We start from the raw sequence: 14,022 nt of genomic DNA on the forward strand, positions 1-14,022 counted from the left end.
GCATTCTCACGTAAACCCGGTTTTCCAGACGGCTTCAAAGTGGCTGCCACTCAATTGAGGGATGGAGACATGGGTCAGGCACAGAAACTAGTAAATAAGATGCTGCTGCATTAAGAAGTACAACAAGAGTAGCTCTTTGGCTATGAATATTTTTGTGTGAACTAACAAAACTAAAAGCAAAAATACCAAAAACCATGTTTTGATGAAATTTCATCACCAATGTTGTAAGCACCCCTTCAGAGGCCACATGAAAACCCATTACCTAAAATTTGGTTTGAATGTTGAGACTAATAACCATACACACATCAAGAGGGAATGAAAAGGTTTATTATTCACATAATGAATGAGACTTTCTAGGAGAGTGGAGCAGTTCCCAAGCAGATCCAAAAATGACTTGACTGGGTTGGCTTTATTATTCTTAGGGTGTGGGGCAGGGAGAGGGCTCCTACGAGCAGGCCAGGGCTTGTATGATTTGAACTTCCCACCGAGTCCAAAGAAGGGGTACCCAGGCTCACTAATCAGCTTGCCCAGATATGGAGCAGAAGGGGAAAGGAAAAGGGGAGCAGAAAGGGAAAGGTGTTAGCATCCCAACATCAAAAACAGAGTCAGACTCCTTACTGCAGTCAATTAAACACCAACCCTATAAACTTGAAAAATCTATATCGGTTCAGTCTTTAAAGAAATTTAGGTCTACTCCACAAATCTGCACCAGCAGGTGGGGCCTGCAATAGCTGTGATGCCTCCCAAAAGCTTCAGATGTGGCTATGGAGTCTGATGAGCAAGAATCCCCTAGAAGTCCAAGTAGAGAAAGGTCTAACCAAGGACTGTACATCTGCCAGGGCAGCAGATCTTTGTCATCCCTGCCCAGATTTTCATCGTAGCATGGGCCACTGACAGCTGCCCATCATTCCTGTCTTTAACTCTAGTATCATTCTTCCCTTTTCCTTTTTGCCTGGAACTTTAATAGGACATATGTCCCTCTAGCTGGAGACAACGTGGCCCAGTCTTCCTTGAAGCAAGGTATACTTATGTAATCAGTATTCACGGATGGACTATGAGCAAAGTGATGGCTGGAACTTCCTAAAAAGGAAGCTTTGGGTTGGCCAAAAGAGCTTGTACAGATTTCTCCAAAAGGTTAATACCTTATGAAAAAACCAGAATGAACTTTTGGTCAACCCAATAGCCAGCTCCCAAATTGCTCTCTTTTCACTGTCTGCAGAATGGGTGAGTATCTTTGAGCCAGCTTTGACCACAGGATGAATAACACCTTTGGTAATGAGAGGACAAAGTAGACAAACTTGGGTTCCTGCATTACCTTAAGAAATAGACCTGACCTCCCTGACCTGGATGACTTCTCAATTACGTCTGGATTGCCATATGAGAAAGAAAGAAATTTCTGTCTTACGTGAGTCATCATATTTGGGGGTTTCTGCTCCAGCAGCTTATACCATTTCCTCATTTATATTTACAAAAAAGAGAGTTGAAATATTAAGAAGTTAAGCTTCTTTGTCTTCTGTGATCTTAAAAATGTTCCATTGACTTTTATCTTTAATGATAAGTGTAAATAAAGTACTTCAAATTTAACTGGCTACAAGCAAGGAAGACTTTAAAACTATATGTGACCTCAGTAATTCAGCGTGCTTCTCCCTTTTTCCAAAAATCAACCTACAGAATATAACCAGGTATACTCTTTGAGCCTAAATAGAAGCATTTATTTAATATAAATGGATGAGTAAAAAACTGGTAAATAAAAACTCACATCAATATATATCAACTTCCCTTACCAACACGTATGTTCACGCACTGTTTTTATCAACTCCCTGTAATCAATTAATTACAGATTATTGGATTTAGATAAAATGGATAAAGAGACTTCGTCTACACAATACATCTCCCACAATGTAATGCAATGACGTTGACTTTCTCTGAGGCCCAGTTTCATGTTACTCTGTGCTTCAGAATGGTTCACTTTGTTGCTGAGACAACGGGGATACTGCAACAGAAAATTGGGATTGAAGTCAAGGCACTGTAGCTGCCTCAAAGGATGTCATAAATAGTGTGTTCAAGGCTTTTCTCACAGTGAAATCTGTAACACTTGGAATGGAAGAAAAATATCTTACTCATCCAACACCCTGGTCTTCCACAGATGACAATGGTTCTTTCAGTGAGTCGAGTTTTAAATTTAAGAAAACATTGCTATGTGGACCCAAAGTCAGGAAATCATCAAGCCACTAGTATCTTTCTTAGAATGCTGAGCAAAATAATTGAGGGAAGCTTGTCCTTACATTCCAATTTGGCTTTATTCTACCAGAAACACGTCTGAAGAATATAAGAAGAAAGCAAATAGAGTGTATGTTGTCAGTTTTTCCTCAACCAAAAATTTGTACATCTCTTGTAAGCAAAGGTTTGATTCTACATGGTAAATAAATAGAGGAGATTAGATAGTCACTGAGATTGACTGATATTCGGAATCTGAGTTTATGAACAGATGCAAAGAAGTATTGTCTCCTCCATGAACTTTTGATAAAGGCACAGAGAGCTCAGCAGCAGAGTGATGTGAGCTGGCTTGCATCTCCAGGCTTGTCTAGGCAAACATTAACAACTGCAGCAATATTCTCATTTTAAAACTGAAAACATCAAGGCAAGGACAAAGAAGATAAAATTAACTGATTTTGATCATTTTTTTCCTGACCTAAAAGAAAAATGAAAACAGCATTTAACTAAGCTGAAATGTGTCCTTCACATCATGTACATTCTACTGCAGAGAGACAAAAACCCATCAAAAACAACCTGAACAGGTGAATAACGAGGCACAGTGCTCTTAGAGCTGGGACAGGCCTTGTTCAGAATCACCTCCGTAACTTAAGAAATAATCTGGTGAGAAACAATGGAGTGTAGGGAGAATGTTTTCCTCTTTGAGGGTTCCTTGTTGGAGAGTCACAGAAGTGACTGGACACTGAGTCAACAATGCAGTTTTCCTTTTCAAATAGGAGTCTAAAGGTACTCTTTCATACTAGAGACTGGGGGTTACATTGTGAGGTCAAGATTTGTGCAGGAATCCCTGTGTCCAAGTAAAAGTTTCACCTAGCAAAATCAAATGAAACCCATAAGACCCTTTTTTAAAACCCTGGTGTTCAAAGCATAAAAAAGGAACTAGAAAAGAACACAGACCACTCTACTTTAATATTTTTAGGTAGCATAAATCATAATAGTTTGTATTCTACACTGTACAATTATATACTGTTACTTCCCCGAAGAAAATTAACTTCTATAGGATCTTCTGAAACAGATACTCCATACAGCTCAGAGCTTGACCCTGCAGCTATTGCTACGACACGTGGAAAACAATCGACGAGGTTCCAGGTCTTCCAGTTGTGCCTGCTTCCGCTGTCATTGAGGGGAAGCCTCTCGGAGACCTCTCACAGCCCCTTCCACCTCCTGGGCCGGGAAGCAGGCTCTGCAGGTAGCTGTGTGCAGACGAGAGCAGCTGCTGGGCTTCACTTCCCACGAGCCGACTCCCCTTAAGAGAACTTGCGCTTCTTCATCGCTTCTGCCTTGACTGCTAGGCTCTTGGCACAGATGGTCAGGACCACAATGAGAACACCCACCACGAACGTCACTACGGGCCAAAGGAAGCAGTGCAGGAGGACTATCTCGTCATGCGTGCGATGCAGGAGCACGTCGTCTGGTCTGCAAGACAGTGGAGAAGAGGAAAGAAAGAGCAGTCAACTGCCTGGGCATGGCAGAACTCTTCACAAGTGGAGCTCAGCTTGCTTTCTAGCCCCAAGGGTATCACCATCCTGGAAAATGAAGACTCCACGCTGGCTATAAGTACTGTATTTTGTGCTTCAAATCCATTACAGAAAGGTCTGAGGTCCTGAATTAAGTAACTGGTGCATATTATTTATAATGCAATTTACATGTGAAATGTCAAAAGTGCAGTGCTCTCTTTTTCTATTATTTTCCCCCATTCTTAGTTGCTTAACATATTCCATTTTCTCACTCATCCTTTAACGTCTGCTGACTCAGTCTAAAAATTACTTATGAGCTGGCGCTGTCAAACAAAACCAGACCCAAAGGAGGTTTTGCTTTTTACCTTTTCACACTTTTTGCCCACCTCCCCAACGCTCCACCTCTGGCAACCACCAATCTAATCTCTAAATCTATAAACTTGGTTGTTTGTTGTTTTTGTTATTTGTACATGTTGACATATTTAGATATAATTCCACATGTAAGTAAAATCGTATGACACATACAAAGACATTTGGTTTTCTTTGACTTATTTCACTTAGCATAATACCCTCAAGGTCCATTCATGTTGTCTAAACAGGCAAGATTTTGTGTTTTTTTATGGTTGAATAGTGTTCCACTATATGTACTATATATATATATAAAATCACATTTTCTTTAGCTCCTCCAATTGTTGGACACAGGCTGCTGCCATGTCTTGGCTATTGTAAGTAATGCTGTATTAAACATGCCAGGTACATACATCTTTTCAAATTAGTGTCTTCAATTTCATCAGATAAATACCCAGGAATGAAACTGTTGGATCATATGATAATTCTTTTTTTTTCCTTTTTAAAAAAATTATTATTATTTTTTACTTTACAATATTCCAGAAAAATAAACAACCCAATCAAAAAATGGGCCAAAAAACTAAATAGACATTTCTCCAAAGAAGACATACAGATGGATAACAAACACATGAAAAGATGCTCAACATCACTCATTATCAGAGAAAATCAAAACCACAATGAGGTACCATTTCACACCAGTCAAAATGGCTGCAATCCATGATAGTTCTAATTTTTATTTTTTGAGGAAATATTTCCATACTATTTCCATACTGTTTTCCATACTTCATACTGTTTCCATAGCGGCTGCACTAATTCACACTCCCCTCAACAGTACACAAACAGTTTTTGTTCCAATCCCAAAGAAGGGCAATGCCAAAGAGTGTTCAAACTACTGCACAACTGCACTCATCTCACATGCTAGCAAAGTAATGTTCAAAATTCTCCAAGCCAGGCTTCAGCAGTACGTGAACCTTTCCCTTCTCCACATCTTTACCAATACTTATTATTTTTGTCTCTTTGATTTATTCTGACAGGTATGAGGTGATATTTCATTGTGCTTTTGATTTGCATTTCCCTGATGATGAGTGATGTTGAGCATCTTTTCATGTACCTGCCAAATGATCTTAATTTACACAAAAAGTCAGCTAATAAAAAGGAACACATTTGAATCAGTTCTAATGAGGTGGATGAAACTGGATCTTGTTATATAGAGTGAAGTAAGTCAGGAAGAGAAAGACAAATACCATATGTGCTCAGTTACTTCAGTCATGGCCGACTCTTTGCAGTCTATGGACTGAACCCTTTGTCCATGGGGTTTTCCAGACAAGAATACTGGAGTGGGTTGCTGAACCCTCCTCCAGAGAAATACTGTATATTAACGTATATATATATGGCATTTAGAAAGACAGTTATGACGATCTTATATGCAGGGCAGCAAAAGAGACACAGAAGTAAAGGACAGACTTTTGGACTCTGTGGGAGAAGGTGGGGGTGGGATGATTAGAGAGAATAGCACTGAGACATGTATATTACCATATGTAAAACAGATGGCCAGCGCAAGTTCGATGCATGAAGCAGAACACCCAAAGCCAGTGCTCTGGGACAACCCAGAGGAATAGGGTAGGGAGAGAGGTGGGAAGGGGGTTCAGGATAGGGGGACACAGGTGTACCCATGGCTGATTCATACTGATGAATGGCAAAAACCATCCCAATATTGTAAAGTAACTATCCTTCAATTAAAATAAATAAATTAATTTTAAAAAAGAAACACTTGTGTAGGTGTGCTAGAATCAAAGATTAGAAGCAATAATTATGCATCAACACTCATACCCTCTAATGAAACCTTCACATAGATTTAAAAAAAGTCAACTAAAGTCACTATCTGAATTTAGTCATGAAGACCTACGGTGTAGTCTTTGGGTCAGCTTCACCACAAACAAACAGTGAATAGTTGGATTTAATGCATTTTCCCATTTGAAACCACTGATCACTTTCTTGATAAATTTTGCAAAGTCTTAACAACATAGCTTAAAATGTGGGAGTTCTTTTTGCAATTCCAACATTGGTCTCATTCACATGAAGTAACAATATCTTCCACAAACCATGATATGTCATCTTTGGCCACTTAGAAAGAGATACTGGGAATTTTGCTTTCATACAAGAGGTTTACATTTTCAAGGTGTTGGGTTGACCAAAAAGTCCGTTCATATTTTTCCATAAAATGGTACAGAAATGCCTGAGGGAACTTTTTGGCCAACCCAATATTTCTATTTTGTCCACAGAAAAGTTTGTTCCATTATACTGGAGTAGCAATGCTTCCACTAGAAAATAAAATAATCCAGTAAAATCAGTCTAATTGCCCTCAAGAGCATCGGAGTCTTTAGAGTACAAAAGCAATGCATTTAACAGAAGAAGGCATTCCTGAGGCGCTCTCACTAATCACAGCTCTCATAATTCAAGACCTATTTTCCCAGAAGACTGACAAAGAATGCTGGGTATGTCTCTTCTGTCTACAGTGCAGTCATCATGTAGCATTAATAACACTGGTTTGGCAGATTGGCTTTGAAATTACATAATTCTTGCCCTTTTTGGGGAATAGTGTTTCAAATTCTATAAACAAAGTGAGATTTTTATTGACATTTGATTTCAATTAGAATTTGAACTAAGTGAATGCAGAGTCATTGTAACAATTCAGCAAAAATCATTCCAGCTTGCAGAAGTTACTCCTTTTTCTGAATTCTTGTACCAAAACATTGTCTTCAGGACTTGTGCTACCATTCAGAGAAGTCGGCTCAGTATTACGTGGCAGCATGGACAGGAGAGGAGTTTGGGAGAGAATGAATACATGTGTAAGTGTGGCTGAGTTCCCTTTGCTCTCCACCTGAAACTATCAGGACATTGTTAATCTGCTATACTCCAACATAAAATAAAAAGTTTTTTTAACAAAAGACTTCTGCTACCACTGACTTGTGATTTATATTAATGTGCATATCCTTTGCTCCTGTAAGACCCTTGACTGTGTCATTGTCTGTTATTCTGAACATAGAAGGTGCTTAGTTACAGCTTCCCACTGATCAGGGGAAAACCATCCCAATTGCAGTCTTGTTATCCATGCAAAATTTCAACAAACTTCAAGCCTTCAATGTAAAAAAGTAGAGACCTGGGCCCCAAAATAGGGTGCAACACAGTTTGAGTCATATTTTACAGTCTTTGAAATCCCACCTATAGCACTGCCATGGTTCTTTTTTCAGCTATGAGGGCTCACAGCTGTCAAACTCTCCATCTAAGTGTGTAAGGCAAGTGAAAGCTAAAGCTACCTTGGGATGACCCTCCTTCTTCCCTTCCTTCTTTCTGATTTATTTATGGCTGCATGGGTCTTGATTGCTGCATGGTGTGGCGAATTGGGGCTGCTCTCTAGTTGCAGTGTGTGGGCTTCTCATTGTGGTGGCTTCGCCTGTTGTCAAGCACAAGCTCTAGGCACACAGGCTTCAGTAACTGCAGCACATGGACCCAGCAGTTGTGGCACATGGGCTCCAGAGCAGGCAGGCTTCAACAGTTGTGGTGCATGGGCTTAATCGCTCTGCAGCATGTGGGATCTTCCCAGACAAGGGATTGAACCCATCCACATCCCCTGCACTGGCAGGCAGATTCTTAACCGCTGGACCACCAGAGAAGTCCCTTCCCTTCCTTCTTACCTTTACTCCTACCTACCTGCCTCCTTACTTTCCTTTCCCCTCTACTTCCCTCCCCTTCTTTCTTGGTTTGTTCTACTCATGCAGATTTGTACAAAGATGATCTAGAGTTTTCATCAAAAGGTGAGTGTATAGTAATGTGAATGTACTTAACACCATAGACTATGTAATTATACATGGCTGAAATAGTTAAAAAAGGGGGAGGTTGGTGGAAGGGGACTTGGATTTTTAATGCTGTTTAATTAATTTGCATGTGATTTCCATAATTAATGTGTTTTGCAGCTAATTTTCTAGTAAACTAATCCAGTATCTCTTCTATGCTTTTTCTAGACATTATTCTTGAGGTTGAATCCTTTACCACAGCACAGGCGTCCGCTCCCCTTACCTGTAGTTTTGCTTTCCATAGTTTCAGTTACCTTGAATCAACTGAGATCTGAAAATATTAAATGGAAAGTCCCAGAAGTAAACAATCCATAAGCCTTAAATTGTGTGCTGTGCTGAGTGTCATGGCAGAATCGCTTGTCATCCTGCTCTGTCCGACCCATGATGTAAATCATTCCTCTGTCCAGAATATCCTACCTGATAGTCACTTAGTAGCTGTCACGGTTATCAGATCTACTGTCACGATATTGCAGTGCTTGTGTTTGAGTCACTCTTATTTTACTTAATATTAACCCCAAAGCACAAGAGTAGTGACACTGGAAATTCAGATATTCTCTTACTGTGCCTAATTTACAATTGCCATAGGTATTATGTATAGGAAAAAACATAGTACATATACGGTTCAGTTTCAAGTACTCCCCCACTAGGGGTTTGGAACATAGCTGTATAGGGTTCAGTTTGAAGTACTCCCTCACTAGGGGTTTGGAACATATCCCCCACCTGCAGGTAAGGGGCACCACTGTACTGTACAACTCAGCCAGGAAAACAGTCACAGATGAAAGGTGGTTGGAAGCATTAAACATATTTCTGAAACATAGTTTTGAGGAAAAGAATGAATAAAAGGAGGAAAGAAACAATAACTGGAAATTGCTGGACCCAGATATTTGCTTTATTTAAAAACTGTTTAGCATTCCACACCTACTAAAGCCCTTGGGGGAAAATTTGTTTTTAATATTTCAAATGACAAAACAACATCATTCACTTGAGTTAGCCATGTTGAATTTGTAAATGCTTCAAAAGCCTTCTTTGAGGTAGAAATATTATATAAAAATGTACCTGGTGTCTTTAAAAATAACCAGTATCTGTTTCCGTTTCACATGGTCCTAAAATGCTCCACGGTCTCCTTCAATGGGAATGAAGGGTACAGAGCATCCTACTTTAGCATAAGGATTATTTTGAAATGAAGACAATTGAGAAGAATCATATTCAAGGAAAGCTCTCCACACTTTCCCTGTTTGCCTGAAAGCAGGACATAAATTCGTAAAGGTATCCCCCTCCTTTCTCTTCCTGGAAGGACAGAAGTTAATCACTGGAGACAACTCTAGACCCTAATAGCCCAGGGATGGCACCAATGGAATCTATAAAACGAACTTTATTAACTCAGCACTTATCTTCTATTAGCTCCTCAAATATTTACCTCCCTACAATATGCTGCCCTAGCAACTCAAGGTCCTTCTCCTTCATCTTGCCACTTCTCTAATCATTTATCGCTTTCTTTTCCTTTTTTTTTAAAGATGCCATAAGCTCAAGTTCTAACCATCTCTCTGAATCTCACCACTGAGTGCTCCCTTGCATACACATGGTGCGCATGTTACTAGACTTCTCTGTTTAATCAGTCTTTTTTCAGGCTAATTTACAGGGCCCCAGGCAATGAACCCCTGGAGCAGGAAATGGAAACCCACTCCAGTATTCTTGCCTAGAAAACTCCATGGACAGAGGAGCCTGGTGAGCTAGAGTTTATGGTGTCTCAAAGAGTCAGACAGTCTGAACATGCACATAAACACAAGAAAGGAACCTAAGATGGGTATAAGGAAAAACAGTGTTTCCTCCACTATAGGAAAAACTTATTTCTCTGCAGAATAATGCTTAAGTCCACAGTCAGTTTTAGGTTTTACTGAGATTATCTCTAAATTGTCTTCATGATATAAAGTCTGGCTCTTTCAAACTGGGCAGTTAGTGCCTTAAGGGAAGGGAACCCCCAACTCTGCCCCAGCTACCTGCAATTTCATGAGGCAGACTTCAAATGAGTTATCAAAAATTATTCCCCAGGGGATTTGGACTTAGAATTCAGCTTTCCATAATTCCATAATAGTGAGACTAAAGGGAAACATTGGGGAGAAAAAAGAATCATTATTTTCAGCATTTGCAAACTAGATAAATGGCTTGATGAGATCTGAATATTATGTATTAAAATCAGCATGTTGATGAGGATATAGGCAATAAGCAAAAAATTAAAAAAATCAAAAAAGGATGACTACTTTGTATCTGGAGACTTCAAAGAAGTAAGCAAGAGATTTCTTTGGGGTTGTATAGAGATGCTAATGGAAAGCACTTCTGTGCCCCGAGGAAGGTGCAGACAAATACCATAAAATGAGAGTAAGTGCTGTCTGTGTGTTCCCTTAAAAATACTTTCCTAAGGGTTGGACTTACCCTGAATAGAGCTTTGAAAGTATATTGTGAAAACAGTAGCCAGCATTTATTATGTGCTTACTACCCTCCAGGTACTCTGGTAGAATATTTAATCTGACCTCATCCTTAAAATAACCCTGTGTTGGAAGAATTTTTAATTGACACTTTACAACCAAAGAAACTGAGACAAGGAAAAATTGGTTTCCCAGACTTCCCTGGTGGTCCAGTGGCTAAGACTCCACACTCCCAATACAGGGGGCTCAAATTCGATCCCTGATCAGGGAACTAGATCCTACATGCCGCAACTAAGAGTTCACATGCTGCAACTAAGACCTGGTACAGGCAAATAAATAAATATTAAAATAAAAATAAACAAAGAAAGGTTAGTTTTCCCAAATTTACACAACTTACAATGATACAATGATTTGAAACTCTATCAGTATGATTTTTAAACCTGTACTACTTACTCCTTGGCCAGCTTTTCTCAAATTGGAATCACCTTGCTTTTTGTTGAAATGTAGCTTCCTGGGTTTCAATCCCTGGTTCACTATATCAGAATTGGAGGTTGTGGTATCCAGAAATATGCATTTTTAAGAAGCTCCTATGTGATTCTAGTACCTAATAAAGTTTAATAAGCACTGTGAAAAATTCTATTAGTTAAAAAAAATGAGGGTGAAACATGAGGTTGTTTAGCTGGCTATTTCTGAAACTACCTAATTGATCCTTCAGTCCATTTTCATGACTGCCTCATACTTCTGCACATGTGCACTGCACAAAATGTGCCCTGGGGGACGTCCCTGGTTGTCCAGAGGTTAAGACTTTGCCTTCCAACGCAGGGGTTGCAGGTGCGATTCCTGGTCAGGGAGCTAAGATCCCAGATGCCTTGCCACCAAAAAACCAAACACAAAACAGCAGCAGTACTGTAACAAATTCAATAAAGACTTTAAAAGTGGTCACATTAAAAAAAGTTTTTTTAAAAATACAATAAAGGTGCCCTGAGATAAGACAGGAGTGGGGAGCAGGAGGGCTGGCTATGGGAGGAGAGATGGGGTGGAAATCTAGATCTGAATACTAGATTTGCCTAGGGTTAGGGGGGTGGTCCTTTGTTGTAATTGGTAAAAAAGCACCCTATAGCCTAGCAACTGACCTAGCGATACCAGACAGGAAGACAAAGATTTGGTGTCTATCATCCTCAATATAAAAAACTGATTCCCTTTGATTTTGTCTCACCAAAGGAGATTTCCACCCCACAATGCTTGTTCTTTTGGCTAACAGGGAGAAAAAATGTTGATAATCTCTTTTTTTAATGGAGTGGAAAATTTCTTAAACTTATCTTAACCAGTTCACATAAAAATCTGAACTGCAATGGCACCCCACTCCAGTCCTCTTGCCTGGAAAATCCCATGGACAGAGGAGCCTGGTAGGCTGCAGTCCATGGGGTCGCTAAGAGTCGGACACGACTGAGCGACTTCACTTTCACTTTTCACTTTCATGCACTGGAGAAGGAAATGGCAACCCACTCCAGTGTTCTTGCCTGGAGAATCCCAGGGACGGGGGAGCCTGGTGGGCTGCCATCTATGGGGTCGCACAGAGTCGGACACGACTGAAGCGACTTAGCAGCAGCAGCAGCATCACATGATGGTAACAGTCCCCACTGAAAGACAAGACGATCTCCTTCAAAGTGCTTTCTCCATGAAGATCTTATAGGAAACAGAGATCTTTCTAGATTTACGATCACACATACTTCTTATCTGAGCACAGAAACTTCCTTTTCATACGGGCCGCCAGAACATTAAAATTTTCCCATCTCCAGCAAGACTATGTTGACTTTTTTGGTGCCAATCAGACCTTTCATGCTTTGTCTTATTTTTTTCACGCCTTTCTAATTTATCTTGCAAAATTCTGTGAATCTTTAGAGCACTCATTGAACCTTTCTTAGAATAGGCGTGTATCAATTATGTACATTTACACATCAGGTATACAATAAACATTGGAAATTATTTTAGTTGCCAAGCTTTACCCATATTTTTATGAAGAAGAATATGCTACCTCACTACTGAAAATTGCACTTAAGTATTTTGATGAAATCTCATTTCAGAGTCTACAAATGCCTCATCATTATCACAATCACAGAATAATTCTGCAGGCATAATGTCAGTTCATATATGCCAGGCCTCTGGTATAGCAGCATAGCCAAATGACATAAAAAAGGTCATGATTTCATCTTTTGAACCTTTTGAAGAGATTCTACCTATTCCTGCTCTAAATCTTGTTTATTATTGGTAACATGACCTACTTTAAAAAAAATCTGAAACAGATAAAAATAAAAACAAAAAAACTTAAATACAATAAAATCTTTAAATTGACAGTAAAGAACAAGTACAATGTAATTAGGATAGAGATAAAACAGAAATCCCAGGCTAAGAAAAGCTCCTGCCTTAAAGCATAAGTGGAACTTACCTCTCGAGCATCCCAGTGCCCAAGGAAAAAAGAACAGAGATGAGTTACACATTGTCATTATATAAAAAAAAAGAAATGTGTCAGTTCACCAGATTGAACTTTTTGCTAACGCTAACCTCCATAAATCAGGTTGTGTGCATTTTCACATGAAGCAATCTATATAACACATTTAAAGTCCCTTAACAGCAGGTTTACAAAGCTGGTTAATGAAACCATGTTAGGGGTTTTCAAACACTGATTTCAAGGTCTCAGTTCTCCTGAGGTTTTAAATACGTTTTCAGGCGAGGTTGATGATTACTCACATTTGGTAATACATGACCTAAACATTATTTTACTCCCAGTTTTACTAAACCGCACACACCTAAAGTACACAGTCTGATGAGTTTCACAGTATACACCTGTGAAACCATCACCAAAATCAAGCTGGTAGATGTATCCCTTGCTGCCAAAGTTTCTCTGTACTCTCCGATAAGCCCTCCCTGTCACTCATACCCCGGAGAAGACAATGGTACCCCACTCCAGTACTCTTGCCTGGAAAATCCCATGGGCAGAGGAGCCTGGTGGGCTGCAGTCCATGGGGTCATAAGAGTCGGACACGGCTGAGCGACTTCACTTTCACTTTTCACTTTCATGCATTGGAGAAGGAAATGGCAACCCACTCCAGTGTTCTTGCCTGGAGAATCCCAGGGATGGAGGAGCCTGGTGGGTTGCCGTCTATGGGGTCGCACAGAGTCAGACACGACTGAAGTGATTTAGCAGCAGCAGCAGTCACTCATACCCACACCTCCTACCAACAATGCTTTTTAAATATCAAATGTATCAGTCTGGTTTTCCACAATAACAAGAGCAAGTCATTCAAGACTGAAATCACTGAAAAGCAGTCTCGGTTATGGGCTGAAAGGAGAGGCTTCTGTCAGGTTAGATTCCTGATATTGAAGTGACAACACATTTTATGTCTAATACTGAAGAACCTGACATGTATTCATTCCCAGAGAACTTTGCATGGGGTTGGGCTTCAGTGTTTGAAAGTTTTCTATAAAAGTCTCTAATGTATAGACAAATATTCAGTTGATATAAATCCCTGGCAGTTCAGTGGTTAAGACTTGGTGCTCTCACTGTCGTGGGCCCTGGGTTTGATTCCTGGTTGGGGAATTAAGATCCCACAAGCTGTGCAGCATGGCCAAAAATAAATAAATGAATAAAATAAATATTCAATTGAA

The 14,022-nt window shown here is 39.8% G+C and overlaps 1 protein-coding gene across 1 annotated transcript in view; it reads right to left on the bottom strand.

Annotated features, from left to right (window-relative positions):
• Nucleotides 1–305: 305 nt before the first annotated feature.
• The window catches only part of KCNMB4 (potassium calcium-activated channel subfamily M regulatory beta subunit 4), a 79,037-nt gene continuing 65,320 nt past the window's right edge, over nucleotides 306–14,022 (bottom strand). The window contains exon 3 of the mRNA XM_069584642.1: nucleotides 306–3,690. Within this exon, the coding sequence (XP_069440743.1) occupies nucleotides 3,522–3,690 (169 nt within the window). The 3' untranslated portion in view covers nucleotides 306–3,521. The remainder of the gene's footprint in view (nucleotides 3,691–14,022) is intronic.

The sequence above is a fragment of the Ovis canadensis genome, chromosome 3, assembly GCF_042477335.2.
Source record: "Ovis canadensis isolate MfBH-ARS-UI-01 breed Bighorn chromosome 3, ARS-UI_OviCan_v2, whole genome shotgun sequence".
Classification (NCBI taxonomy): domain Eukaryota; kingdom Metazoa; phylum Chordata; class Mammalia; order Artiodactyla; family Bovidae; genus Ovis; species Ovis canadensis.